General features: G+C 37.8%; 3 protein-coding genes across 4 annotated transcripts; all 3 read left to right on the top strand.

The window, feature by feature from the left end:
* Positions 1 to 4165: 4165 nt before the first annotated feature.
* LOC104000061 (WUSCHEL-related homeobox 11-like) lies at positions 4166 to 5573 on the top strand. Its single transcript, XM_009421997.2, has 3 exons — positions 4166 to 4679; positions 5240 to 5415; positions 5556 to 5573. The coding sequence occupies exons 1-3, from the start codon at positions 4166 to 4168 to the stop codon at positions 5571 to 5573; spliced, it is 708 nt and encodes a 235-aa protein (XP_009420272.2).
* Positions 5574 to 7361: 1788 nt separating this feature from the next.
* On the top strand, positions 7362 to 19402 carry LOC135595246 (glucosidase 2 subunit beta-like). 2 transcript variants are annotated; one of them, XM_065085910.1, is made up of 17 exons: positions 7362 to 7587; positions 7712 to 7825; positions 8023 to 8118; positions 8915 to 9154; positions 9809 to 9981; positions 14610 to 14705; positions 14807 to 14896; positions 15009 to 15098; positions 15894 to 16215; positions 16327 to 16431; positions 16505 to 16606; positions 17192 to 17249; positions 17347 to 17415; positions 18397 to 18484; positions 18566 to 18627; positions 18706 to 18757; positions 18842 to 19402. In XM_065085910.1, the coding sequence occupies exons 1-17, from the start codon at positions 7473 to 7475 to the stop codon at positions 18902 to 18904; spliced, it is 1935 nt and encodes a 644-aa protein (XP_064941982.1). In that variant the 5' UTR covers positions 7362 to 7472; the 3' UTR covers positions 18905 to 19402. The 2 variants fall into 2 exon arrangements, with proteins under 2 accessions (XP_064941982.1, XP_064941983.1); XM_065085911.1 differs by lacking the exon at positions 15009 to 15098.
* Positions 19403 to 20815: 1413 nt separating this feature from the next.
* On the top strand, positions 20816 to 24484 carry LOC135594897 (pyruvate kinase, cytosolic isozyme). Its single transcript, XM_065085405.1, has 3 exons — positions 20816 to 21150; positions 22918 to 23379; positions 23455 to 24484. Exons 1-3 carry the CDS (start codon positions 20926 to 20928, stop codon positions 24265 to 24267), a joined length of 1500 nt encoding a protein of 499 aa, XP_064941477.1. The 5' UTR covers positions 20816 to 20925; the 3' UTR covers positions 24268 to 24484.
* Positions 24485 to 24685: the final 201 nt, after the last annotated feature.

The raw sequence follows: 24685 nt of genomic DNA, 5'->3' as shown, positions 1-24685 counted from the left end.
CTAAAATTTCGGTTCGGATTTATTGGTTGATTAAGGGTTAGTGTTGGGGTAAATCTCATTTAAGATAAGTATATATATATTTTTGACAAAGGGTAAGTGGCGAAGACGAGATTCTAGTCCAAGATGTTACGATAATCTATCAAGATCGGCCAGCATCTTCAAGAAATATCAGATGAGATTTTTAACCTTTAATCTTTCATAAATAGATCTAGTATGTTATCATAAGACCAAATATATAAGGTGTGCCAAATAGATAAATAATTATATTTTTAATTTCTTATGGAGTTGTAGAAATAATATTCTTTCCGGTAAGGCATCGACCTTTATGGATGAAATTTATATTGCTAGCAAGAATATATAAATCTTATTTAAGATGGGTATATATATTTTTGATAAAAGGTAAATAATAAAGACGAGATTCGAGTCCAAGATCTTACGATAATATATATCTTTTTCAATCAAGTTAACTAGCACGTTTCAAGATATATCAGATGAGATTTTGAATCCTTAACCTTTGATAAGTAGGTAATATATCATCATCATCATCAGACCAATATATAAAGTGTGATACTTAATTTTATTTCTAATTTCTTGTGGAGTTGTAAAAATGATATTGGCATTGGCCTTCATATGGATGAAATTTATGTTGCTAGCAAGAATATTTATACTGATTGTTGTGCAAGTTTTCTTTGTTGAATATTGGAATGTGATGTCCCATTTACAACAGCTAATACTTTTGCAGGTACAAAATATGTGTTGACAGTGTTGTGATTGTTATCCAATGCAAATCTTGGAAGGTCTCCAACGCTCTAATGGCGGAAGGCTTAGCACTTTTGGATAGCTTAAAAAGGAACGTCGAAAGAGGCGTCGTTATAGCCCTTTAGTTTTCGAAGGCAACTATGTGAATGATAGATAGCTCTTTGGTGGTGAACGAAATTTCTCTTTCATAAAAAAAGAGGAAAAAATCTCGAGCTTAACCGAATCCAAAAATAGATCCGTCCAATCTAATCTGACCCCAATGATGAGTAGTATCCGAATCCAATCTAATGTCTTCTTAGTGAGCCTCGTTTTATTTTGGGGTCAAATTTGTATGGAGTTATTGGGCTCAATTGTGTGTGTGTGTCCAATGGGCTTTTGAGGTGGCCCGGAATTGGCCTGTTTGATCCCACCACTGACCCACCAAATGATTCTACTCTATTATTTACTTACATACATACAAACATACATATTTCAATGCTTGATGCGAAGAAGACAATTGTGATTCGTGTATGGGAAGGAATCACTTGATTCTTGTGAATCTTTCAATGGAAAGATGGTGGCGGAGGTAGGGTGAGTCCTTGGCGTCATCTTCCTCCCTCCTCGTTCATCCCCATGCTGTTTGCTGTCGAAGATGTCTGTACGCAAACCATCGATACATGGGATCGATCATATGCAACAATCAGTTTTAGTTGCGTTAATGTCAAATATGGTTATTTGTAGTGTCGGACGAAGTCGATCCAATCGAGGTCGGTTGGATCGAATCTATTGCTCATTGAAAACACAATCTTATTCGGATATCCGACTTGTAGATATTAGCATCGAGGCAAACTTGATGATGAGCTCTTATCGATGTTCAAGTTAGTCGATAATTACGAATAAGCAGGTAGTGTTCAAAAGTAAAAGGTCAGAATTTTGATCTCTGGGAAGGTTGAAAAGAAAGAGAATAGTTCTTTCTTCTTCTTCTTCTTCTGTCCTCCAAAAGAGGGAAGAAAGGAGGAGAGAACGTTTCTTGAGACCACGAGCGTCACTTCAGCCATGCAAGAGGGGAACATGCACCATCCTCGAAACTGAAATCTAAGTCCTGGTTGCTTGTGTTGGCCTGGTGGAAACACCCTCAGCCTCTACCCCTACCACCTACAAATCTACTGCTACATGTATATTTATTCTGTAGGGGGAGGGAGAGAGTCACTTCTGGTTGGGTGCTCCCCCAGCCTTGCATGAATGATGGAGTCTTATCCATCACCCTCACCAAAGCGGCAGCTGTGTCCTCCTCATACCCTTCTTGGACGCATCCATATTGATCGACTCCATGTTCTCGGTTGACAAGAAGATGTGACCACGAATTCACCCACCCAAAAGTAGAGCTCTGCGAGAAGATTTTGTGGATGTCGAGATGGTGGAAGAGCCAAGTTGTGTCTCATTTTACATGCAAAGTTATCTATCTCATTTGATGTAATTTTTATACATTATAGTAATGAGCTCAAAGATGCACTGTTGATGATAGTAAAAAAGAGAAATAAATTATGAAAAGAATGATTTTTTTTTATAGGTTTTAAGGGAAATATTTCTCTCAATCAATCACTCAAATCACGTTATCAAATCAGCTATTTATAATCGATCCTTAAATCATATATTGATTGAGGATATAAGGAAACAGAAATATTATTCTATGTGTGTCTTTATCATGATCTTTTATAATGATGATGTTGAAATAGCTAATGGACAATTTTAGATCCAAGAGCAACTCATTTATATGCAATTTGGATTGATGATTTAATAAACTCCTAAGAGGGTATCAAAATACTCTTTAAAAAAAGATCATATCCACATATGCCAATTGCTACTATCCAAAGATCGATATTGAAGAACATATCGAGAAATATATGGAAACTTATTTGATATGTCAAGTGAGAATATGAGTTATAGAAGTTAACGATTTTTTTAAAGTCTATTTATATCGAAGTAATTATCGGAGAATATATCATCGGACTTCATATTTGTGTCGTGTCGAGTATGTCTTTGGGTTTATCGGTCAACCGATTGTCAAAGTATGCTTGGAAAGATGATGTGGATTACGATACCATGCTTGTTTTTATTATGTTTACTAGCAATTTTGTTAGAGGAGAAATACCACCATGGATATTTAATTGGAGCTGATAAAGAACATGGATTACATACATCCAATATAGCTTGACTGAGAAAAGACAAATAAAATCAGCATATAGGGATGTTTAATCATCTTCTCATCACAATATGAAGCAATAAATACAATAGCATTTACCAAAAAGAACAAGTGATGTTTTATATCAGACCTTGAGAAGCACCACAACCTTAAAATTAGGCTCTCAAGTAAAAGACAATCTAAACATCAAGTTACTCAAGTATCCGAGTGATATGAGCAGCAATACAACATCTCTCAGCTCAGCTTTTTCTTGAAAGAAGACATCCATTGCTACTCCAACCAGGAGAGTAACTGAGACCATATCATCACATCACTGCTATTACTTCAGATGTTCATTACTGGGTCATACTACCTTTCTGCCACTCTCCTTAAGTATGCAGAAGCATCCATTTCCTTGGAAGCAGACAGTTGTTCCATGAGGTGAATGCATGCTAAGGCTGTGGAAGTAATGATCATGATCTATCATCAAAAATCTACTTGCAGAAGCATCCATCGAAACTGATCACTATCTATCTTTAGAGTTCCTTTGAACGGACGGACATAAGAGAAGGTTAAGTTTCAATCACTCGATCATATATATATATCTGAGCTGAGTCGTCAAAATGTAAAGCTACAAGGAATTAATCGGATCAAGACAAGCACAGAGTTCGAGTTTGATGCTGAAGAGAAGCTACAGATGGCACAGTTGCCATGGAAGGGGACAAACGCTAATTAAAGGTCTTCAAACCGAACCGAGCCTCCTTCCGCGGCATCGGTTTCTGCTGTGACTAAAGTTGGCCAAACCTTTTCCCTATCTCTCTCTCTCTCTCTCTCCCACCAACATGTTATTATATTGTGTGCTTCCTGTCTCTTCTTCTTTGCATCAGCCTTCCTTTCTCTCGTGTTCGGGGTTCCATCGTTTGCTCTCCACTGAGGACAAGCCCATGCTACGCCAGCCCTAATAAATTGGTGGTGCTACTCTTTGACCATTTCTTCCTTGAGGACTTCCTACTTCGGGATATAAACAGCAGAAAGAAGTAATAACATCATACATCATACACTTTAAACATTAATCCTTATCGAAGCTTCAAGTTTTGATACGTTTGAGATCATACCAATGTCATCATATACCATCCATAAGATCTTGTGTGGGTGAACGCTTGACGCATCTCTTTTCCTTCGCATCACTGCTTCCGGTGACTTCGGTTTCCTTCTTCGTCGCTCCAGCTGCATGCCACTTCGGCCATGGAAGACAGTAACCGAGGCCACGGCAACAGCTCCAGCCTGCAGAGATCTGCTCCTGACGGCACCGTCACCGGGCCCATGCGCACCCGGTGGACGCCGAAGGCCGAGCAGATCCTCATACTGGAATCCATCTTCAACAGTGGCATGGTAAACCCTACCAAGGACGAGACCGCGAGGATCCGCAGGCTTCTCGAGCGGTTCGGCCCTGTGGGAGACGCCAACGTCTTCTACTGGTTCCAGAACCGGAGGTCGAGGTCCCGTCGCCGCCAGCGCCAGCTGCAGGCGAGTCTCGTGGCCGATCCTAGAGCTGCAGGAGTCGCGCAGCAAGTAGGCGGTGGAGTTCAGTCTTCTTCTGCTGCTTCTTCTTCTTCTTCCTCCTCCGCCGCCAACGTCATGTTGATGGATGATAGCGCCCAATATCTCTTCTCGATCTCTCGCCAGATGGGACTCATGGAGAGCGCTCAGTCTCCCGTCGTGCGCTCTTCTGATGTCTCGCAGTTGCACAGTCAACCTGGTTAGTGCATGGCTGCCTCTTTCTGGATTTCTCACAGTGGTGTGGGACATGACAACCAGTGATGGACTCGACAAGTGAAACAAACAACAGACATGCTACCTTAAATCTAAGCAAACCCTTTTCTTTTCTTTGTTTCAAGGACTCACTACTCTTCTTGTGCTGAGGCATCGACTCTTCTGTCGATGACAAAAATTGATTGACTGACTGCTCGATCGAACTTGTTTGGTCTCTTCTGTTCATTTCACCGCTAGATTTCCAGATCTGAGCATTCAACATCACAGATCCATCTAAATTTTGGATTCTTGAGAAGCTCAAGGTGGTCACCAACTTTGGGTTTCGGATAGATCTTTTGTATGTTGAACTTTTGTCTAGCATGTTCATGTGCTAACCCTAAATCAACAAACTTTGGTTCTTCCTATTGTTTGATTATTTAAAAGCTACTCTAAGTTTTTCCATGAATCATCACAGTTTATGCTTAAGATGAACTCATTTCCTCCTACATCCACATGAACCTTCTTCTTCCTTTTGAGTTGATATGTAGATGAGATGCATCATTGCAGGAACCGTAATTGTGTTCATCGATGGGGTGCTTAACGAGGTTCCAAGCGGACCTATAGACCTGAGAGCTATGTTTGGTCAAGATGTGCTGCTTGTCCATTCCTCTGGGGAGCTGCTGCCTGTCAATGAGCATGGAATCCTTATGCAGAGCTTGCAGATGGGTGAGAGTTACTTCTTGGTGAGTAATTAATTCTAGTCAGTTCAACTTCTTGCTGATTCTGCAAAATGAATGGAACCCAATACACTCTTTATTTATGCATAGATAATGCATTGATATATACCAAAAAAATCCAGATGTAATGTTTGCTTGTTGTTCAGGTCGCAAAGCCTACTTAGAGTGACTTCACTTGGTAGTTTGGAGAGGAAGAGTGCCTTGAGGATTCATGAGGATGTCCAGAGTTTGAAGCTTTTTTCATTGTTCTAGTTATCAATAGGCTGAATTATCAGCATCTTTTGATGTCAAACACATTTGGTCAGAGAAGTTGTAACTTTGCACTTGTTTGAATCATGGTTATCAAGAGACTAAACAAGAAATTGTTGTATTCTTAGCAGGGTATAGAGTGCCTATTGGAGTTGTTTAATCTACTTGTTCCTTCTTCATTCTGTGCTAAGATCATTTAATATTGAGAATATAAAGTTAGCTTTTGTGTGTTCTTGTTTTGAAAATAATTATATCTATTTATTCATAGTATTATTAGGGAACCAAATGCTCAGTAAGGAGCTATATATAGTATTATGGACAGGACTTCCATGTTACATTCTGTCTCAAATGTTTTCATTTGGTACCAGAGATTAAAAATATTATATCATCCTGGACTTTGGCTTTTGTGCTTATTAGATCATGTTTTTTTTTGTGGATAAAAATCCAAAATATTATTAGTATTAACAGCAGTACAATCATACAAGGAGAACAGGGCTAGAAATGCTATCTATATATTTCATTTGCTGCATTAATTTTACTCATCATCATTGTTATTGTTATTATCTTTCATTTTTTCTGTTTTCCATAGAGATTACAAAATAAAAATCAAATATGAAGGAGACCAACTTGTTTAAAATATATGCCTGCTAGTTGTCTGAAAAATAAAAAAGTCTTTTCAGAGGGATGTAACAATAATTAGATCCATTAATCTTGTTAATATATCAAAAAGCACTCTCATTTCTCAATAAGAACAATGAAAAGGCAGCTTTAGTTGAAGCACCAGTAGGCTAAGAAAAAGAAACTGTGTTCTTTAATCTCTTCGAAATTGGCACCAGTGGAAGAGAAACAAAGTTCATACTGATAAGGACTATAACATAGAATTTTATGGTATCTACATATAACTACAATGTCAAGAATCTTGACTTTGTTTTACTGAAATCATAAGAACCAAAAACACATACCATATCAGCAGAACTGACAGTGAGTTCCTAAACAAAACACAGATTTCCTCAATAATTATTAGTCTCTGGAGATAATCCAGTTTGTCATTTCCATAGGAACAACGAGCTTGAAGTTTCCATTTAGTTCTTAAGTATCTGATGCCACCACTGCGAAGCAAGCGAACCTTCACGCTTCATTTCTTCCTCTCATTCGCATGGTATATAAACTACTCTGCTACCGGGCTGCTCATAGCAGAGCTTCCGCTTTAAGATTCGTGCAGGCATCGATATCATTTGTCATGATTCAATCCGACGCGATGACTCATCAACTTCGAATTAAGAGTCTAAATTAGCAATAATAGATCCATCCAACCTTCGAATTAAGAGTCTAAATTAGCAGTAATTGACTAACTACGCAATTAGTCAACAACCCGTATATACTTCTTCATCCTTTAATTTTATTTTGTTAAATTACATTATTTGTCACAAAAATAAACCTATTTATATTAATTATAAATAAAAAAAGATTTAATTTAATCTTAGTCTCTCTTAAAACAATTTTAAACCATTAAGTTTTTGCTTGTTATATTGATTTGGCTCGGTCACGTGCCCAACACATTGTCTCGCGTGTGGACCCGGCAAATCGAATTAGAAGAAGTGGGTCGGGTCGCACCCGATCAGCTCCCGAGCCCGACTCCTCCACTTCTCCTCCATCCATTCCTGCACATAATTGCCCTATCAGCCGCATCAAGAAAAACCGACGGCCACGATCACACCCGAGACGAAGAATTGCTTCTTGTATACAGATCTCTCCCCTACTCTCTCCCCTCGTCGCAGCGGAAGAGAGACGAAGCTTCTCCTCGAGGGGGACCGATGAGAACCCATCTCCTCCTCCCAGTGTCTCTCGCGATCTCATGCCTATGCCTGTCGTGGATCTCCGGACTCGCTTCTCTCCCTCCCCGCGAGCTGCTTGGAATTGCCCCCGAAGGTGATGATCTCTATTAACCGCATTGGATTCTCTTTTTCTGTTTGATCTCTTATTTTCTTGCTTTCCCTCGATCTCCCGTTCCTGGGAGATTCTTGTGGCCTTTTCGATCTCTTTGGTCCGTCAGATGAGAACTTCTACAAGTCGGACGTGATTAAATGCAAGGATGGATCCAAGAAGTTCACCAAACAGCAGCTGAATGATGATTTCTGTGACTGCCTAGATGGAACCGACGAACCGGGTTAGTGATTCTACGCCGAAATGTTTTGGTTTCTTTCTCGTCTACTTTGCTCGTGTCTGATAAATTCCTTTGTTTTGTGGATTTTGCACGTATGTTAGGGTTCTAGTCGGCAGGGCATTAGCTCAGGTTTCTTTCCGTTCATTTGTTCTTATTCTATTCGACGGTTTTCCTGAATGTATTAGTTTTGGAGCTTGCAGGAACATCGGCCTGCCCAGAAGGTAAATTCTATTGCCGGAATCCGGGTCACATTCCACAGATGATCTACTCTTCTCGTGTAAATGATGGCATTTGCGGTAAGAAGGAAAACAACTGTGTCTCTTTTCCCTTTTCTTGATTTTGGCTAATTTTGCTATTCCAGCTGAAACTTTCTGCTATGACTGCAATGATGCTGTAGAAAACAAATAAAAAATAAAAAGGGATAGATTTATTATTGTTTTTTTTTACATTTGAGGATTGCTTATTTTGGAAGGAATCAGCTTCAGGAATATAGGGGGGATTTATGTACAAGTGTTTATGGGGTTGAAATATGCTTGTTTGTTGTCAAGTACTACATATTGTCGGCTAAAATATGCAGAGTTTCATTGTTGTGTCTTTTATGCATCAATTCATCTGTTTTCCAACTATGTTCAGTTAACCAACAAGACATGTTAAGTTATTGCAGGGTTCTGTTAGACCTGAAAGTCAATTTGTTTGGTTATGTTTGTAAATTATCATGCAATTTTAACCATTTGGAACAAATTTTATTTTAGTTATAATGTGCTGTGTTATACATCTATACCTTTTCCATCTTTTGTTTATCCCTAATAATTTCTCTCTCATTCATGATCAGAAAACAGAGTGAAAGAAGGTGAACATGTGTATATGAATTTTATTTTCAAATAGTATTTTATACGATAACTCCAATAGCCTCTGTCGATAATTGCCTTGTCTTCTATGTAAAATTGTTAGGAGCACATGAAGTCCGATAATACTATCTCTAGGTTTTCATTCTATTCTCTTCTTATGGAAATACCATATAATTTATAAGTTTTATATTTGAAGACTTTTGAAACTTCTTGCCTCTCCACTTGCTCATGTTGTTACATGCAGATTGTTGTGATGGGAGTGATGAATATAAAGGGAATGTGAACTGCCCAAACACATGTTGGGAGGCTGGGAAAGCAGTGTGTGAAAAGTTGAAGAAGAAGATAGCAACACATCAGGATGGATTAGTTATCCGGAAACGGGAAGTTGAAAAGGCAAAACAGGCATTTGCCAAAGATGAAGAAGAATTGTCGAAGCTGAAAAGCGAAGAGAAGATACTTAAAGGACTTGTTGATAAACTCAGAGGTGCAGTACCATTAATACATAAAATGGCACATCCAAGTTCAGTCATTGTTGTTCTGACACTTATTATAATGATTTTGTACATCTCTCAAAAGTTAAGATTACTGTGTAGTTTAAACAATTACAATATTTAATATTCCATGATACTGTTGGATTCAAATTTAAGTGCTTGGCGCTCTCACATTGTCTCACTAGAAAACAATACATAATTAGGTAACACAAACTTTGCTATTTGATTTTACTTGAATGATGGACAGGTCATACTGAATAATTTATCTTTGAGAATGAGTGGAATGTTAACTGCTAATTTATCATTGAGAACTATTTATCTAGGCTGACACTTTCTTTTGTGCAACCGCTGGAACCAACCAACTTGAGTTATGTCAACCACTAGACTGACAATCCATCTGGAGTGGTTGTAATACTCCTAGGACTTTTAAAATCTTTCTTTTAGGATGAAATGTTATTGTCTATCTTGACTTGATCTTCATCAGGACAATATGCTGAACTGAAAAATATGCTACAAGAGGCATTGGTATATTGCAAAACTGATTTGTGGAACTTGTCAGTATTTGGTTTTCTAACAAGAATGAATATAATATGTGAGATTACCATGCAATGTTCCTAGTATCAAGTTTGATTTCACCTTCTACACAGAGCATAAAGAACAAATAGAGAAGGCAGAGGAGGAAGAACGTCTGAAAGAGGAGGAAGAAAAGAAACAAAGAGATGCTGAAAGACAATCAACTGAGCAAAATAAGTCATTGGAGGAGTCTCCACTGGATCACTCTGAGGGTACTCATGACACATTGTTGGAAACGACCAGTCAGGTAAACCTGACATTTAAAATTTCTTTATTATTGCATTTTGCAGTTTGCACCAGCATTAATCTTATCTCATTATCTTATCATTATCTTTTTTGATTCTAAAACCATTTGCCCACAAAGTTTAAGCATTCATGGAATACCTGAGGGCAGTATGTGTTAGGATCAAGGAAGGCAATACTGAATGATACCACCCGGTACGGGCGGTACGTACCGGTCCGACGGCATACTGGTACGCGGCCCACTACCAGGCGGAACGAAAAAAAAAAATTTATATATAAATATTTTAGAAAAAGGCGACGTTCGGCGACGTCGTCTTTTTCGGATTATATATATATATATATATATATATATATATATATATATATATATATATAAATAAACGAGACGACGTCACCCCGCGTGGGGAAGGAAAAGGCGACGTCACCGAGGCGATGCGACGTCGCCTTTTAAATTATATATATATATATATATATATATATATACCGAGCGGTATACCGCTCGGTATATAGTTTCGTATCGTACCGAGCGATCGTCGAAACTCCGGTAGGGTACGAAATTGCAGACCTTTGTTAGGATCGTAAAGACACTAAGAGGACATTAGTGCTTTCGAAAGGTTGCAATTTGAAAATTCGTTCGCTAAAAACTGATATCAAAAGTGTGCTTGACTTAGAGTATGAGTAAGTGTAATAAGCAATTAAATCAGAAAGTAATAGTAATGAAGAGCATAAAGGGAAATGCACACCGAATTTATATTGGTTCGGTCGTTGTGACCTACGTCCACTCCCGATTCCTCTTCCGTCGAGGCTATCGACCTTCACTAATGATCTTCTTTCAATGGGTGAAGATCAACTATTCTCGTTAGAACTCTTTTTCCTTTTCACAGGCTCAGGAGAGAACCTTTACACCTCTCTTTTACACTTAGACCTCACTCCTCCCTTAGAAGATTTCCAACTCTAGGAGGAAGAGACTCTACACTTTAAGAGAGTTTACACACCTTTTTTTCTCAAGAATTATTTTCCCTTTTTGCTCTCTTTTCTTGCTATCCCAAGCAAGAATGAATGAGGTATTTATAGGCCCCAAATGATTTAAAAAAATAGAGCCAAAATTCAAATCCTTGAGTTTTTGGTGTATTGGCGGTACCATCGCTTGTACTGGGTGGTACCATTGCTTGCCACCTTGTGCACTGGCAGTACCACTGCTGACCCTGACGGTACCATCGTCGGGTTTTTCGGAAATGTACACTTTGTACGTTCCAGCTCATAGGCGGTTCCCCCGTCTGGTTTGGCGGTGCCACCGCTTGGTTTGGTGGTGCCACCGCCTGATCCAACTGCAGGTCATTGAATGTGCCTTCCAATAGGCCTAAATCAGCCCTTATTTAGGCCCAATGGGTTCCTAATTGAGTTAGTACGGTTACATCCAAAACCAACTCGACCTAAACTACTTCGATCAAGACACAACCGATTACAAACATGAATCCTATGTTGTCTGGCATGCCATTGGTTCATCCGGTGCATCGTCCTCACCTTCGGAGCATCATCCTCTCCTTCGGCGTATTGCCCGATCCATCGGCATGTTGAACTCCCGCAACATCCGATCTTCTTGGCACAATGTCCGATCCCTTTGGCCCGATGCCCGAACTCATGGCACAAAGTCTATTTTTCGGCACGTCGACCAATCTTCTGACATGATGCTCTCCGGCCTAACGTCTGATTCTTCTTCTTCAATCGATTTGTCTTTCTATGATCAAAGTTAGTCCTGCGTCACTTAAACGCTTATTAGAACATAACTTCATCAATTGATTTCATCATCAAAATCCGAGATTCAATAACATGATGAGTGAAATAAATTTATGATAGCAAGTTCATTTCAATAATGGCCAACGAACTAAATTAGGTGATCAAAAGGATACTAATGGAGAGAAACTTAAGTTGCCTAAACGACTTATTTGCCCCCCAAAAATGTTTGAAGCAATTTTAAAAATTGGTAGCAAAATGAAGGTTGCGAAGGTGACTCATAGAGCATATGAGGCTCCAACTGCATTTGTACTTGTGTGCACTTCAGATTGGACAATATTCTCAAAAAATGGTTTTGTATGCTGGTGGTTTAGGTACTCATAGGTAGGTGTTTATGCAGTTTATAATAAAATAATCAAGATAAAATAAAAATTAATTAAAGAAGCAAATATGTAATCAAGCTTAAATAGTGAATATGTAATATGTTATATGACTTCATTTAGTGTTTTTAAAAGGCGCTCGCCTAAGCGCTTGGGTGAGGTGACGCGAGGCCCGAGCGCCTTGCAAAACCTTCAGGTGAGGCGTTTCAGTGAAGTGTCACTCGAGCGCTTGCCTGAGCCCAGGTGCCTCGAGCGAGCGCTCGAGTGAAGTTGGGTCGGGATTCGAGCCTGGTTTGATTGAGCAAGCAAGTTAGTTCAATTGAACCGACTAATGTACCCTAACACAAAACCCGTGCTCGATACAGTGAGACAAACTTGAAATGAAACCCTATGTCTACTGTCACTGCCTTTGTCCGTCGCTACAGCTCCGTTCGTCGCCTTCGTTTGCAGTTTTGTCCGTCACCATTGCCTTCAACCGTAGCTTCGTCCGTCATTGTCGCCTTCATCTATAGCTTCTTTTGCCGTCCTCTCCTTCATCCATCTTTCTCCACGGCCGTCAGTTACTCATATTCTCAGTTCCCTCTTTAGACTTGTTTAGCATTGGTTAGAAATATTTAGCACCATATTGATCCACTCTTTAGAACTATTTAGCACTGGTTAGAACTGTTTAGCACTGGTTAGAAACTTGTTTAGCATAGATATCCATCAGTAGAAACCATATTGTCTTATTTTTTATTTTTTAAAGTTTAATATTTAGGCGCTCAGGTAGACGCCTAACACTTTTAAAAACACTGACTTCATCAAAATAGGTAATACTTGCATGATATATGGTCTGAGTCTACACCATGCTCATAGTTGAAGAAGCTAGGCATGTTATTGGACATGTGATTGGTAGATGGGATGGGTTGATTTAGTTTGACAAGGAACATTTTATGTTGACCTAAACTAGGACATGGTTGGTGTATTAATTAACTACCTATTTCTAGTAGATTAGAAAAAAAGTTGTATAGATTCCGATTTTGGTTTTTGAATTTAGGTTGATTAATTCTTTCCTAGAGATTCCAGACTGAATTTGATGTGGGATCATTTTAATATATTTATTATTTGAATATATTTTTATTAGTTCGAGACTTTTGAGTATTTTGTAAATGTAAGTTATCACATGGAAAAAAGGAAGACATTTAAGAAAAAGATGGAAGAAATCAAAGTTTGTCTTGATTGAAGTTTGTTCATCTGTATGCGAAAGTTTTTCTCATTTTATGTAGACAAAAGTTTATCAATTAATAATAAATTAATAATATTATCAATAAGGAAAATAATTATTTTCCAAATTAGATCCAGAATACCATCTTCTTTGAAAAAGAAAAGAACATTTGATTGATTTGTCTAGATGTAATTTTATATTTTTCTTATTTATGTATTTTTCTTCTTTGTGCTTAGGGTTTATAAAAAGAGGAAAAGATATTGTAAACGAATGAATTAAAAGATGAATGGATAAAAGTATGTTTCCCCACAGTATGTGTAAGTGATGTGGGGCTTTATCATGAGATCCCCATGAGCCAAAATGAGTTTGATTGTTATCCTTTTTCTTGATTGTTTCTCCGATTATTGTGTTTCCTTTCCTCTCTCTTTCACATCCTCTAGTATCACAAAAGAAAATCTTTCCTTCTACTTCCCTAGTTTTTCTTTATTATCGAAATGTTAAAATGAATGAGCACATTCATTATAACGTTTTGTATTTTAAAATGTTGAATTGAATTGGTGGGCTCTAGTAAAACAATGCCAATTGGGTTTTATTTATGTTGGAGTCAGCACCCAAGGACTAGATGAGTATTGTGAAGTGGTTTGGGTATGTTCAAAGAAATTCATAAATGACCCTTGGCAATTCAAGTTAGAGATGTCATGTCCATGAAGATAATTCCAAAAGACTTGGATGACAAAAGTGAAACATAATGTTTGAAGTCTTAGATCAATAATAGATTTGATGACGATTTATGTATTGGTCCCAAGAATTGTTGGACACCAAGTTTTATTTCTTAGAAAAATAAGTATACTTGGATGTAAATATCAACCATATTTGCACCAGCCAGAACTATAGGTGCTGCCTTAGGAGCTTATTATTCATATCTTCTTGCATGATATTCTTGGTGTCATCTGGACTATTATAGTTTGAGTATCATTATGATACTAATCACCATATAGTGATGTCAAAATAGAGAAAACATGGGGAAGATTGGATTAACAGTCATATCTAAGTACATATAATATGCAGCAGTTTGCTGTTTTATCTTGTATGGTTAAGAAGTCCAAAGCTGGTTTCTCTCTTTTTTCAGATGTCTCCATCATGTTTTACCCTTACTAGAAAACCAATAATAACTTGCTTCCATTCTTATACTCATGAAAACATTGTCTGAACTAGGAACAATTCCAGCAATTTTTTGTAGCAATTAAGATTATGTCACTCTTATGATATTCATGGCAACTAGTATCTTTATGACATTCTCACTTTTGCTTATAGCTGGATAAGATGGATATTGGTCATGAATCTGTAGATCAATTGGAAAAAGAGTATAATTCTGGGATTGATATTCCTGCTGATCACACTGTGGGTCAGGTATTCCAAGTTCTTTCATATTGTTTTCATTTTTAGTTTAGTTTGTCTAGTAATTTCCTTTCGATTTATTGTCATGTACTTTCTCTCTTTTATTGGAGCAGGTTGTTGATGATCATCATAACTTCATCAGATCTGATCATGGTTCTGATGATACAAGTGCTGAGTTACCTTCAGGCCTTTCTACAGATCAGGTAATGAAGCAACCTCATGTAACTCTATCTGGCAGCCTTATGGTTAGATTTTGGTATATAGAAAGTTGTACGAGTTATTAATTTTGTATAATCTCTTGGATTCTTCAAATAGCATGTATATGAAGACAAAACTACAACTAATGCTGGTCCTAATTATGAAACTGGAGCCAAGGAGATTGATTCAGATCATGCCGCAGAAATGGTAATGGCAAAACCTGACATGTGCTTCTATTATATTAAAGACTACTAGTCTTTTAACTATTGCAGTTCTTGCTGTAAACTTATGATATCTTAAGCTAAGAAGTTAACTTAGAGCTGCCATATATACATCTGATTTGGATAGATACTGATCCTACTATTTTCATGGAAGCAACTGAAAGATATCTTTTTGCGATATATACTTTAATAAAAACTGCTACTGATGAAAATCTGAAGCTGCTGCAAAGTTCCTGAATCACAAAAGCTGCCAAACTTGAATCTCTTCTAGTAACCGAAACCAAAATTTGAAATATTTTTGAGATATGCATTGCTCAGGCTGACCATGCTGAAAGATGGTTCCTTATTGCGGAAACTGAGCTTCATTTTAATGGTCTTGGAGACATGTAAGACAGGAACATAGACAAATATTTAATTACTAGAAATGGGTGCATGTTATTTTACTGTCATTTAATGCTTAGCAGAGTTTTATTTTCGGCTGATGTTTAGGTTGATCGATTTCATGTTTTTAGAAATGTAGTGAGATGATAGTTTATTCTCTAATATAACGACAGGTTGTGTGCTACATTTTCTCTAAACCTGGCAATGTACTCAAGTTCTTTCAGCTTTGAACTCTTCTAGCTTAGAGACTGCATGAGTTTGTTTTGTGTAAGAGAAACGCGAACATATTAATGCTATTTTTTTGGCTCATGGCATCCTCAACAGTATGCCTACTTACCATGTGACGAAATTACAACCTTGTTCAAGATTGTCTTGTATGTCACATAGTAAAATCTTGCAGGAGAAGGGTTCTGAGAGCGCAGATGGTTTATCAAGAGAAGAGTTGGGACGGCTTGTAGCATCACGATGGACGGGTGAACACTCCATGAAAGAAACAAATGAACCTGATGATGCAAAAGAGGAAGAACATGAACAACATGAACAAAATCAAGATTCTTCAGACAGTGTAGAAGAAGAAAGTTATGACTCTGACATTGATGATGATAGACATAAGTTTGATGATGATGACTTTGAAGATGAAGCAGATGAAGAATATGGAGAAGATCATGTTGAACCTGATGGCTCTTATGACCCTGACAAAGATTACAGTTCTGAGTTATCAGGTTTAAATGGAGTTATTCATCCACATCCTAATTTAGCTTTGTCTTTAAACCTGTTAATGTTTTGATAATGTGAGGTTTTGGAATGTTGAGTTTGTCACTTTCCTTTTGCAGATTTAACTCCATCAGGTAGCTCATCATGGGTGGACAAGATACAACAGACTATTCAAAATATCCTTCAAGCTTTTAACTTTTTCAAGAGTCCTGTGGATATATCAGGTAGCTAATGTGTCTCCTTACAGCTCTGTTAGGAGCATGAGAATCATGGCATCTTGGTTTTTGACATCTGCAGAGGCCTCTCGTATTAAAAAGGAATACAATGATGCCAACTCAAAATTGTCCAAGTTGCGATCAAGAATCTCCAGTCTGACCGAAAAGCTAAAACATGATTTTGGTAAGTATACCACATGAGATTTTTGTGTACTGATAAAAATCATTTGCTAGTAGATATGGTTGTTCATGTGCTTGTGAAACTAATAAAATTAAGGGTTTTGTTATTTTGTGCTTTTAGCTGCCAACAGCTCTACATGTTCATATCATTATCAAACTTTTACTTTTCATTCCTGTTGGCATTTCCGTTTTAGTCATCCTGTATCAAATCTCACTATTGCTGCATGTTTAACTTGTGCTTGGTTCTACGACATGCTACGATCCTCGTTACTAACTGTCTTCTTCAGTCTCAAGGTACTAGTGATTTGTATACAATGGTGGAAGCTTTACTAGGTGCATATAAAGGTTCTAGGAAAAACATTCTTTGGTAGGGCCAACCATTTTAATTTTACAAATTGCATATAAACTGATAATTGTGCATTAGGTGGAACTTTTTTGGGTTCTTTCTTTTACTGTACAGATGCAAAATAAATTATTGTGTAATGTCCATATGGATTACTGTCAGTTCTCTCTGCAAAATTCTTTGATGTCTATCGGTTGAGTTAAATGACCACAAATAGCTGCTAAAGCTTGTATCATCTCTTACCAGGGAAAGACAAAGAATTTTATTCATTTTATGATCGTTGCTTTGAGAACAAGCAGAACAAGTATGTATTAGACACATACCTCTTGCTTTTCTTTGTTCTTAAATGCACTGTGATTCTCTACTTTAATAATATGTGCTTTTGGCTTGTTTGTTGCTAGGTATGTTTATAAGGTCTGTCCATTTAAAAAGGCTTCTCAAGTTGAAGATCATAGTACTACGCAATTAGGGTAAGTTCTTACACTTAGCTGATTAGTTGGTATTATTTGCTTGGAGAAAGGTTGGTCTTTTTTACTGGGTAAGAGCTCAGCTTTTATTTCCTTGTAAAGACAAAAAATTGATATCTGAAATACTATATCAACCTACATATCCAGGTCTTAAGACTACTCCGTTATGTTAAGTTTTATTTAACATCTGAAGTATTATGCCAATCTACGTGGCCGATCGTATTCTGATCTGCTGCCACTTGGTTTTAACACTGGCAGTGAAATCATCAAACAAGTATGTTATTTTCATTGTTTTTAGACCTAACTACCATTGCCTTCTCAACTCCTGTTTGGGACTTGGTTCTGTTCCCATTTTTGTATTTGAAGTATGTTTAACTGGATTTCAGAATCTTGAAAGGTTAAGCAAGGTTGAGAAATTTAATTGTTGATAAGATAGTTTTGGTGTTCATAAGATAGTTTTGGTGATTGAACACCTGAATGATGTGCTAAGATCAGAGGGAATAATTTTGTTTGTAAAATACTGCTTGCCTCGTTGTGGACATGAGGTGCACACACTGAGCAACCGAGGATAGCATGATAAAAATATGTTTGATAAGTTGGGACATTCAAGCACAAGTTTTGCTTTCATTATGGATCCTGTTCATCTTTCTGGAGACCTGTGTGTGATTGTCACCTGAAGGTTGAGTAGGCATATATTCCATGGAGTGCCTTTCTGGCAAAAGATCATGGGTGTTCATTTTTTACTTCTAAATCTACTCTTTTAATGCTTTCAGTATGTTTTTCATCATTATTTGTGGCAGAATTCGTAACTTTGAAAATAAAAGGAAAAGAATTTCATGCCATTATTAGTTATTTAGAATAGGTTCTTTTCAAGTTTGGGGTTGCCATTGAATTCATAGCTCAAGTGTCTAGCGGACATCAAGTTCTCAACAATATGATGTTCAACTGTTAAGGTTGTATGCTCACAGTATTCTCTTGTATCAGGAACTGGGAGAAATTTGATGAATCTTACAGAGTTATGCAATTTTCTAATGGAGACAGATGCTGGAATGGCCCAGATAGAAGTTTAAAGGTACCGCTCGAAAGATTTGTCAGCATGCATAATCTCTCAGAAGGGTGTTTCTGATTCTCAACCTTGATATCCTTGTAACAGGTTAGGCTTAGGTGTGGTGTGAAAGATGAGCTTGCTGATGTGGATGAACCAAGCCGATGCGAGTATGACATCTTTCTATATCAAGCTACCCTCTCATCTCACAGTACTTTTTATTTAAAATTTGATGTTTTCCATGTCAGGTATGTTGCAATTCTCTCCACTCCTATCGTATGTCTGGAAGATAAGTTGAAGGTACTTCATATTTTTCCCATTAAAAAGGTTGAACCTTCCTAGATTGGTTTAAAGCTAACAATACAATTCTGGTGATTCTGGCAGGAACTGCAACAAAAACTTGAAGATTTGAACAAAAGTCAACCTTCTAAGCATGATGAGCTATAGTCTCTTCACAAATTGGAAAGAACATGAAGTACCAGTCACGCATAACAGGTTCTTAAACAACCTTTCTTCTGAGAAAATATAGAGAATCTTGCAGAGAAGTAAGATGCGGACTTTTTACTCGAGAATGTCATGAAGCCATCTCCCACTATTTTGGAGTTCTTAGGCTCACTTCATGATGTGTCGTATGTGAACTGCTGATTGAGAATTAGGCCAAGTCACGAGGAAACCTCTTGATTTATTTGAGAAATCAGCACTCTTATTCAGCTGATTGATCAGACACCAACCACTACTACTACATGGTGTAATTTCAGGTACTGAGTCTTGTTGATCCAAGTATTACTTTTATAGTTTGATAACCTTACCTTATCATTGAAGAAATACTTTTAGAACAAGTCTCAGGGAGACCCAAAGGAAACAAATTGAGAGATTGTAAGCATACATAAACTAAACTGGTTTGATCTTTGAATATGGTCCTTGCATGACTGCCTTTCCTTGTTAGGTCTTCTGCTGATGTGAGACTCTGAGTTGTTCATTTCCAGGACAAACACATCCTTTCACCATCTGACCGACCACCTTAATCAGAGATAGTTAACAACTCTCACCTCTGTTTTAGCGTGTTAGATCAAAATACCCCTATCGAGCTACGACACCTCATTAGGAGCATCGAGGACATTATTATTCTTGATTAATGCTTTGGAGCAATCCACATGGGTGACCGACCCATAAGGAAAAGATGGCTTCATTTATTCCCATTGCATCTCTTTGTTCATTCGTTCTCCACCATATGCTCCACTAAATTGTGCCCTCCACTATTTATTTCCTAGATTACTGACATATTCCTGGAATAAGCTTCGTCGGCTGCAGAGCTTCCTCCTCAAAAGAAGCATCTGTCCAAGCCTTGAAGAAAACTTTTTTGGAAGGTTTTGGTTCTCTCTCTCTCTCTCTCTCTCTCTCTTTCTTTTTCTTTTTATCAATATCGTTTCATCTAAAAAGCTTTAGTCGATAAATCATATATAATGATATGAGATGTTACACACTTCCCTCGGATTCATTGAATTAATTGGAAATTTTTATAAGCATAATAAGATTTGAACATAGGAGAGGATGCACTTGACCTTATGATATAATGTTACAATAAACGTGATATGATATTATGGGTTTTTAACATTCTTAGACGCATGACACGTAGGCATTTTCTTTCTGCTCCATTTTGTGATTCACATACACGGCAGTACGTCTTGGATTATATGGACGTCACCGGACATCAGTTGCCTTCCAAAAGAGTACGCCTTGCTCGAAGAGAAACGCGTTATCTTTGGAGGAAAACTGACGTACGCGATCGTCGACTTGTAATACAAAAATGCATGTGCTACTGTGTATCTTATAGTTGTTGATTCGCTTATAAAATTACGAGTGATGTCAGCTAACTTAGTTAAGAATGTTTTTCATAGATTTTGGACTTTGAATCTTGTTTTTATTATTTACCTTTCGTTAAAAAAAAAAAATAGACAACCAATATTAATTAGCTTCCTCGTCCATCTAAATAAATTACAAGTTAATGAAGTACTAGATCATACTCAATATATTTTTGACAATTAAAACAGTAGCATGGTTATGGTTTATGTTCATCCATAAATATTTTTTAGTTGGTAAGGGTTTTCGTCATTGATAAGAAAATTCTCCTCTTTATCATTTATCCTTTATAAAAAAGATATTTGATTCATATCTTTTTATTTTTTCTTTGAAAATAAAGAACAAGTAATTTTCTCCCCGTCCCATCATTCCTCTTTCTACGCCAACCAGGGCGAAGCACGCAACGAACTTATTCTTCTCCGCAGGAGAAGAATAACGCGTGCCTGCCTTTAAATACGAGAAGCCGCAACGCAAACTTTTCCTGCCTTTTGCCCCTCGCCGTCGGTTTCTTTCCAGTTCGTAGACTGCGCCTTCCTCCCCACCCCCCGGGTTGATCCCATAACGTCTCCTCGATCGTAGGCTTCGATCGATAGAGGGCCTTGTGCGACATGGCGGAGGTGTCGAGGAGGAGACCGAAGACGAAGATCGTTTGCACCTTGGGCCCTGCGTCGAGGTCCGTGGAGATGATCGAGCGGCTCCTGAGGGCGGGAATGAACGTCGCCAGGTTCAACTTCTCCCACGGATCTCACGCCTACCACCAGGAAACCCTAGACAACCTCCGCACCGCCATGGAGAACACCGGGATCCTCTGCGCCGTCATGCTCGACACAAAGGTCCCTCCTCGTCGGTTGTTTTTTTTTTACTCATGATTTGTCTTTCTTGGGATCCCGTCTTGTCGTTTGGCACTTTACGGGAGTGATCACTTTTGATGTGTTTTGTCGTTTACTTTCTTAACGTGATTTCTCGTTTAAGCATTTTGAACGCTTGTTATGGAATCATAACGTCAAGATCTCATCTTTTGGGGTTACAGTCATTTACCATATCTGATATTGGGTTCTCGATCGGAATTATGGCCCTCCAATTTTCAATTCATTCTGATATTTAGTTTCTCAGATCGTTCTTTCTCTTTATTTAATATAAAGTGAATTATATATTTGTTCCGGTCTGTTTGCACTCACTTGCAATCTGCTATTACTGAAAATTCGTTCATCATTTCTATTATCCGGTGATGATAAATGTTTATTGAAGAATTGCTGTTTTTTCTTTGATGCCAACCTAACATATTAAATTGGTCAAAGTTCAGCTGTAGCTCACGTGTGCCTCTTATACTTCGTGCTAGTGCAGTCACTAATTCTGGCATGAAGTTGATTCATCTGGTTCTTAATGGATGTCTAAGGTTTATCTATGGTTGGTCTTTTGATCAACGATCAAGAATTTGAGACCAAATGGATTAATTTTGATTGAATATTGATATATTTAGATCATATCTTCTGATGATTTTTCGAGCTATTTATTCATTTTGAACTCGTGTCTTTATCTGTGACGTATTAATTTCTGCTGCACTTTCGGCATTGATTATATATTCATACTTCAGCTATAGTTTGCGGGCATTTTTTATGCTGAAGCTAATGAAAGAAGGGACAATGAGGCATCCTATGTACATCTATCGTGCATCTATATTTCTGTATAGACGATCTTTTCTTTTCCAACTAGATCAAAGCAATTAAGTTCAAGTAATAATCACCTGTCTAAAAATGGCAGCCCAGTGCTTGAAGCTTCCACTAACATGTGGTTTGAAGAGGGACAATATGTCTGTCCCTGCCCTGGTAAAAGGAGAGGCTATCTTAATAACTCGATCCTTGTAACTTCATTGCAATGAGCAATCTTATCATAAGATTAGGGTTCGTCATCTGACTTAGTGACTTGTATATTGGTTGTAAATACATGCAGAAAGGAACTGATTTATGCTATTATCCTCCCTTGCTATTATTTTCATGTTCTAACACATGACAAATTTTAGAACTTTCTTTGATCTTATTAAAGTTGATATTTGCACCTAATTCAGATTTTTTTTTTTCTCTTGCTAAGTCATGCTGTGGTTCTTACAGATGTCATATTTCAGCATGTAGATTAAGATAGGAAAAACATGTACTTTACCGCTCTAAGCATCTTAGGGACCATAACCTACATCTTTTTTGTGGCTTTCTTGTCTTAAGAATGACTAATTTAAGCAGCATTGTCTGTGACTCTGGGTTACATAAGTTGGGATGCTTGAGTACGGCTTTATGTGAAATAGATAGAAATTGACAGCAACGGAAACGAGAACTTTGGTGACTTAATGAAATAGAATTTGTCAAACTGATGTGAAACAGGAAAGTGTAGTTTATTGAGCAAATCTCTACTTGTCAAGAATCTATGTATTAACTTTCTTTTGTAATGCAATTAGGAACCAATTTGAGTGTGTTCCATGAAATAGCTTACAAAGACTCCATCATTTGTTAATGATCTGTACATGAAATCTTGTTTGTTTATTATACATTCAATCCTTGTGCAAATGTGAAATTGAATTATTGTCTTGACATCTTTTGTGGCATTCACAGGGTCCAGAGATCCGGACTGGGTTTTTGAAAGATGGCAAGCCTGTCCATCTAAAAAAGGGTCAAGAAATCACTATCACTACTGATTACAGCATAAATGGTAATGAAGACATGATATCCATGAGCTACAAAAAGATAGCAGAGGATTTGAAGCCAGGCAGTGTCATTTTATGTGCTGATGGGACTATTACATTTACGGTGCTTTCTTGTGATAAGGAGTCAGGGCTGGTTCGCTGTCGCTGTGAGAATTCTTCAATCCTTGGTGAGAGAAAAAATGTCAACCTTCCAGGTGTTATTGTCGATCTTCCTACGCTAACAGAGAAGGACGAGGAGGATATCCTGAAATGGGGTGTCCCAAACAAAATCGACATGATAGCTCTGTCGTTTGTACGCAAAGGTTCTGATCTTGTGGAGGTCAGAAAAGTTCTTGGAGAACATGCCAAGTCAATCATGCTGATGTCCAAGGTCTCTTGACGTGTCTAAATTCATCTATGTTTTTGTAGAGTTCAAAGCCTTATTTTAACTGTAGTTAACTTGCAGGTTGAGAATCAAGAAGGGGTGGCTAACTTTGATGATATTCTTGCAAATTCAGATGCTTTCATGGTTGCACGGGGTGATTTGGGAATGGAAATTCCTATTGAAAAGATATTTTATGCGCAAAAGGTAATGATTTTCAAGTGCAATATTAAAGGAAAACCTGTTGTTACAGCAACTCAAATGTTGGAATCGATGATCAAATCTCCTCGTCCCACTCGAGCAGAAGCAACCGATGTTGCTAATGCAGTTCTTGATGGCACTGACTGTGTGATGCTGAGTGGTGAAACAGCTGCAGGTGCTTACCCTGATCTAGCAGTTCAAACAATGGCTAAGATCTGCTTGGAAGCAGAGTCCTATTTGGATTATGGGGCTGTTTTTAAAGGAATCATAGCAGCAGCACCAGTTCCTATGAGCCCAATAGAGAGTCTTGCATCATCAGCTGTGCGAACTGCCAACTCTGCTAAGGCATCTCTCATATTGGTTCTGACCAGAGGAGGAAGCACTGCAAAACTAGTAGCAAAATACAGGCCCGCAATGCCAATAATTTCAGTGGTGGTTCCGGAGTTGAAGACAGACTCGTTCGACTGGTTCTGCAGTGACGAGGCTCCCGCGAGGCACAGCCTTATATTCAGAGGATTGATTCCGGTATTGAGCTGTGCAACTGCAAAGTCTTCAGACACCGAGGCCACTGATGAAGCTATCGATTTTGCTCTTCAGCATGTGAAAGCCACAGGCCTATGCAAATCTGGAGAATCAGTTGTGGTATTGCATCGAGTTGGAGCTGCGTCCGTAATTAAGATCTTAACGGTTCAGTGATTATGTTACGATGGCTGGAAAATTTTCTTGGCTGCAATTTTATTGTAGCATCTAAATCCTATCGTGGGTCAGTTTTGCAAACTACTAAGTCTCCTATTTTAATTTTGTGGTTTTCACCTTTTGAATATGATTTCTTATTAAAATTATGGGTTATTTTTCTTATTAAAATATGATTTGGAGTTCACATACACATTAAGGAGAAGTTATTAATTTTTTTGTTTTTGTTTTGGAAGGTCTTCTATTTTGACATCTTGTTATATTTTTGTCTTGTTGGTGTAATGACAGCCATATAATTTGTTAAGCCCGTTCTTTAATTTTAATGGCTTACACATGAGGTTTCTCTATAATGACAGGTAATCTTATGAGTTCCCAGAATCGTTTCCTCTACCCGTCTATCATGCTCATATCTGCTTTTGCT

Source organism: Musa acuminata, chromosome BXJ1-10 (assembly GCF_036884655.1).
Source record: "Musa acuminata AAA Group cultivar baxijiao chromosome BXJ1-10, Cavendish_Baxijiao_AAA, whole genome shotgun sequence".
Taxonomy (NCBI): domain Eukaryota; kingdom Viridiplantae; phylum Streptophyta; class Magnoliopsida; order Zingiberales; family Musaceae; genus Musa; species Musa acuminata.
This window is presented reverse-complemented; position numbering and strand designations above follow the sequence as displayed.

Excerpts from the sequence above, each read along its gene's own strand:
- LOC104000061 (XM_009421997.2), top strand. The coding sequence starts at position 4,166 with ATGGAAGACAGTAACCGAGGCCACGGCAACAGCTCCAGCCTGCAGAGA. Across the intron at positions 4,680-5,239 it reads GCAGTTGCACAGTCAACCTG|GAACCGTAATTGTGTTCATC; the intron begins GTTAGTGCATGG and ends GCATCATTGCAG.
- LOC135595246 (XM_065085910.1), top strand. The coding sequence starts at position 7,473 with ATGAGAACCCATCTCCTCCTCCCAGTGTCTCTCGCGATCTCATGCCTA. Across the intron at positions 8,119-8,914 it reads TGTAAATGATGGCATTTGCG|ATTGTTGTGATGGGAGTGAT; the intron begins GTAAGAAGGAAA and ends TGTTACATGCAG. Across the intron at positions 9,155-9,808 it reads ACTTGTTGATAAACTCAGAG|AGCATAAAGAACAAATAGAG; the intron begins GTGCAGTACCAT and ends CCTTCTACACAG.
- LOC135594897 (XM_065085405.1), top strand. The coding sequence starts at position 20,926 with ATGGCGGAGGTGTCGAGGAGGAGACCGAAGACGAAGATCGTTTGCACC. Across the intron at positions 21,151-22,917 it reads CCGTCATGCTCGACACAAAG|GGTCCAGAGATCCGGACTGG; the intron begins GTCCCTCCTCGT and ends TGGCATTCACAG. Across the intron at positions 23,380-23,454 it reads CAATCATGCTGATGTCCAAG|GTTGAGAATCAAGAAGGGGT; the intron begins GTCTCTTGACGT and ends GTTAACTTGCAG.